We start from the raw sequence: 5,000 nt of genomic DNA on the forward strand, positions 1-5,000 counted from the left end.
AGCAACTGGTAAAAGTGTGATAAGAAATGCAGTAATTTAATTTCTGTTAATACAATATTTCTAGAGTGAATATGTGTTTTTTATATATTTTTATATGGTACATTTATTACAATGTAGTTTTTTTTGTGTAACAAATGTGGACAGAGAACTATCTTTTTTTTTTTTTTTTTTTCTAAAATAATGACATACTTTCAAAACTATGGTGATTGGGATTTCCCCAGCTTGAACTTCAATCAGAAGATAGTCTCTTGCATTTCTGTTTGGGAATTTTGCAATATATCTGCCTGTGCTCAATACTTTACAACATTGCATCAATAGTATTTCAAAGATGAATCTTTGCTTTTGCATATGTAACTGACTATTGGTCTCATGAAAACCCCATAAAAGGCACATGCACATTTACTTAACTAAAATATATTCTCAAGTAAAATATATGATAAAGATTCCTACTTCATAAATATATCATCTGAAGCATGTTTCTTTTTGACTGGCAGCAAAAATATAAGGACTCTCTAGTTTCTAATGTTTGCAAATGATTTCAATAACCACAGCTTGTCAAGCGAGGGGGCTAGCTAGCATAAACAGCATGTTTAGTGTTCTACAGCGTAGAGGTAAATGAAGCCATGATGAAAAGACCATTTATGATTATATATATATATATATATATATGTATATATATATGTATATATATATGTATATATATATGTATATATATATGTATATATATATATATATATATACATACATACATACATACATACATACATACATACATACATACATACACACATGAATTTATTATTATTAATTTATATACAATTCTATAATGTTTAGTTAATTCAAATTATGATACATAAAAGCTATCAGTAATTATTGACTTTAATTAAAATAACTGTTAGCAATGTACATTGTTAGTGGCTGTGAAACCATACACAGAACTGTAAAACAATTACAGAATAAAATATCATCATGCACTTGATTACAAGCTCATTTAGTAGAACTTACTTCTTTTTTTGTGGGGAGGGGGGGTGCTGTTTCCATGGACACACATACATGCTTACATTCAGTTACTTTCTTAAATATAATTCCTGTAATTTTCATATATCTGATTTGGAATGTTAATAGGATTATCACTTAAGCTTCTCTATATTTTAACCTGAGTCAGCTCCCAATAAAATAAAATAAAATAAATAAATACAATCATAAATACTATAAAATATAAATAAAAGTTAATGATAATAAAATAAAATACCAATAAAAGTAAGTGTCATGAGCTGTATAAGACTTCATACTGCCTTAAATTTGAAGCTTGCTTGACAAAAACTTCAGCATTTAAAATTCACACCAGTTCATTACCATTAGAATCTCAACAGCTTTAGTAAGTTGTCATTCCCTTTTCATAGACCCGACAACTCTTATACCATATTATGTTATAAATTTTCACATTCCTTTTTCATAATTTTCACAAACCAAAACTCTATAAAGTCAGTAGTGGATACCAGTGAATTGAAGTCTTTTGAACATGGATTACACTTGCAAATGATTAATTTCCTAAATTAAGACAAATTTATGGTGATAATGTTTGTAAAACCATTTTCTTACTTCTTTTCTCACCATCATTCCTTTATTTATTCATAATATTTCTTTTATACTTGTGGGTATCGAAGTTTATAAAAATGAAGCATCAACTTTGAGCACCTTGCACTTCATCACTAGCAATCATTTTCAACTTACATTGTACCATACAGTATTTATGTCTCATGTCTTTTTTACAGAAGCATCATCATTATCCTTTGCAAAAATTGCAATGTGTGGATGCATTTGCAGTTGTGTAATATGCTGTTTATTGTACAAATATAAATGATATTTTGCCAAGTTTGTTTCCTTTACATACATTACTGGATAATTTATTCTGAAGAGTTCAGAAGCTTTACTATAATGAATAATAATAATAATAATAATAATAATAATAATAATAATAATAATAATAAAAAAAAAAAGTTTGTTTCAAATGTAATAGATTTAAATAAACTTTAACAGCAAGACCATCAAACATACAGTTCAGTATGTTACAATACATTTAAATATACAAACAATAATAATGTATATACAGAAATGAAAGGACACCATAATAACAAAGAATACTAAAATGTGAAGTTTGGAGCCACACTAGATTCTTCACAAACTATTCATAGTGATAGAGTAAAAAGCTTTAACATGATAGTTCTGTTAACGCAATTTGTAATTTATTCCTTCAAGCGCTGCTTTAAGGGAGACCACACTTCAAATGCTAAAATTTCCCATGCTACTTTTAGAGCTATCGTATTTTTTGTGAGCTTTTACATAATCTGAGCAAGTTCCATTATTATTGGGTCATAAATAGTTTTTTTTTTTAATAATTTTATATACTGCTATATTAAAATCTACCAAAAAATAAAAATTCTTTGTTTGATGAGATATTTAGCTTAGGGTGTTCTTGAAGCATTCAACAATAAAGTTATGTGAAGAAAATTCTATCACTCAAAAAAGGTTAAAGATACCACTATGAAAAAGAAAAAAAATCAACAATAAAAATATTCCAGAAATTCTGCCTGTAGTTTTAAACAAAAGCCGACACATAACTATATACGTATGAATGCAAATATATAGTGTGCAAATTTTGAGATCTGTATTACAAAAATGGCAGGAGTAGTAGGCCGTGAAGATGAAAATAAATGTTTTGAAAGAACTAAGAATTTCACATTTTATTGCATTTCAGGTTTCTTTAGGCTACCTTCTTATTTACTCATTTTCTATGGTATTGGGGTGAAAGAAAACAGCACATATATTCCTATTTCATGTGAAACTACTTATTTTCTAAGTTGTACCCCCAGGCTTATCATGTTTCTGCAATAAGCTCAGTCGCCTGGGAGGGGTAGGGGGTTGTAATGGGGGTCCAGAGAATGGGTAATATGGCTCATATTTGCATTTCAGAACAATTTTAGCACACAAATGAAAAATATAAAAATTAAATGATTTTTGTGACTCCCCTTAATTTCAAATAACTTATGTTTGCAGTTATATTATCTGTTATATTATCACTTGTTTAGATATGGGCTTTTCCATATTTCTATGTCTCATCTTTCCTTCCCCCAACCTCTCTCTCCCTTTCCTTTCTCTCATTTTCCCTTCCACTTTCTCTTTCTAGTCCTGCCACTGTCCTCTCTTTCCATTCCATCCTCTCCCTCTCTATTTATTGCTCTCCCACATCCCTTCCCCCTCATTCTTTCTTTGGTGTAACATTTATCAGATGTTAATAGTTGCTCATAATACCAATGCCAACATGCATCCCTGGAAGTCTGCTTCCAAAATGCACTCGATCTTACACATCTAGAATTACAGTTATAAACACCCTAAATAATTAAAAATTGGATAATTTGAATGGGGAAAAAAAACATGAATTTGTTTTAGTGTCTTTATGTAAAAGATTCCTCAAAAAGTACTCTTTCTCAGGTCTATTACATAAGTTCTTGAATCCAGAGCTGAGAAAAAATACTCTCTGGTGCTATAATTCAAATTTAACATTCACATACTTTCCTTATAAACTTCTTGTCAATTTTCATGGAAAAAATATGCAATTAGTTTGAAAAATATGTAACATGATATCTGATCCTTTTATATAAAGAACCCTATTTTCATCCTAATATTAGATTATCCTTAGGTAATACTTTCCTGAAAAAAAAAAAAAATTATATCAATTTAGTTCTTTACTTCCTCGAGCTAAAATATTTCATATGTCCATTTTTATTATGAAGCAGAGTAACATAAAAAGTTCACCTTACCTCCTTCTGCTTCCTTGCTTGCATTTCATATTGGCCATATTCATCATCGTCTTCTTCCATTTTCCTCTTCTTCCTCTCAATCTCTAGAAGCATCTCCTCCTTCTTTTTCATTACCTGATTTTCCTCTTCATCAACATTTTCCAACAGTTTTAGCTCCTCACTATAAAGAGGGATTTTTTTGTAATTACTGGATAAGATTTACTTGGCAGAAGGAGAGATGGGGTGGAGGGAGAAAGGGAGAGGGGGTAGGGGAGAGATAGAGAAGGAGAGAGGGAATGGAGAAGGGGGGGAGATAAAGAGAGAGAGAGAGAGAGAGAGAGAGAGAGAGAGAGAGAGAGAGAGAGAGAGAGAGAGAGAGAGAGAGAGAGAGAGAGAGAGAGAGAGAGAGAGAGAGAGAGGGAGGTGGGGGGAGAGGAAGGGAGGAAGGGAGGGAGGGAGGGAGGAGGGAGGGAGGGAGGGAGGGAGGGAGGGAGGGAGGGAGGGAGGGAGAGAGAGATAGGGGGGAGGGAGGGAGGGAGGGAGGGAGGGGGAGAGAGAGAGAGAGAGAGAGAGAGAGAGAGAGAGAGAGAGAGAGAGAGAGAGAGAGAGAGAGAGAGAGAGAGAGAGAGAGAGAGAAGAGAGAAATAAAAGGGAGTAAAGAGAGAGAGGAGGGAGGGGAGGGACAGATGCAAAGTGAGTGTTCTATGTATATATTGCCTTCTACATGATGAGAAATCAATCAATTGACAACTTTATAATTTTGGAATGGCAGTTCATTCTTATACTTTGGAGACATTTTATTAAATTTCTGAACTGACTCTTTTTCAAGAAAAAGACCTCTTACCTTGTATGATTTGCCACTTCTGATTCAGGATCTACACATAAGGCCCTTAAATGAAGAAGGTAAAACATTAATAAATAATAAAAAGTGCAATTCAATAAAAAGTCTACTTCATGAAAACATATGGTATCTTCTGTAAGAACTACAAAATACTATAGCAATTAAATTCTGTTAAATACAAGACTGTAATCAGCCTATACAGAAAATTATTAATTCGAGAGCTGGAAATGTCCAAATATAACACTGGATCTATTCATCTTACCTCAACTCCTCAAACGATATTCTATTTTTATCATTCTTCAATCTCAGCTTCTGCAAAGTCTTCCAATTGCCTTCAGCTTCTTTTACAGACTTGAAAT

General features: G+C 32.0%; 2 protein-coding genes across 4 annotated transcripts in view; one reads left to right on the forward strand and one right to left on the reverse strand.

Annotated features, from left to right (window-relative positions):
• The window catches only part of LOC122253030 (galactosylgalactosylxylosylprotein 3-beta-glucuronosyltransferase P), a 21,294-nt gene extending 19,419 nt beyond the window's left edge, over positions 1-1,875 (forward strand). For 2 of the 3 annotated variants that reach the window (XM_043015788.2, XM_043015786.2), the window contains exon 6: positions 1-655. This exon is cut by the window's left edge and continues 598 nt beyond it. The gene's annotated coding sequence lies outside the window, so the exon portion shown is untranslated. The other variant, XM_043015787.2, reaches the window with a different exon arrangement.
• Positions 1,876-3,440: 1,565 nt separating this feature from the next.
• LOC122253029 (uncharacterized) overlaps positions 3,441-5,000 on the reverse strand; it is a 13,661-nt gene continuing 12,101 nt past the window's right edge. The window contains exons 7-10 of the mRNA XM_043015785.2: positions 4,904-5,000; positions 4,645-4,689; positions 3,822-3,981; positions 3,441-3,711 (exon numbers count right to left, since the gene is read on the reverse strand). The exon at positions 4,904-5,000 is cut by the window's right edge and continues 14 nt beyond it. Of these exons, the coding sequence (XP_042871719.2) occupies positions 3,697-3,711; positions 3,822-3,981; positions 4,645-4,689; positions 4,904-5,000 (317 nt within the window). The 3' untranslated portion in view covers positions 3,441-3,696. The remainder of the gene's footprint in view (positions 3,712-3,821; positions 3,982-4,644; positions 4,690-4,903) is intronic.

Source organism: Penaeus japonicus, unplaced genomic scaffold (assembly GCF_977035675.1).
Source record: "Penaeus japonicus unplaced genomic scaffold, GWHDUDI00000001_assembly GWHDUDI00000001, whole genome shotgun sequence".
Classification (NCBI taxonomy): Eukaryota; Metazoa; Arthropoda; class Malacostraca; order Decapoda; family Penaeidae; genus Penaeus; species Penaeus japonicus.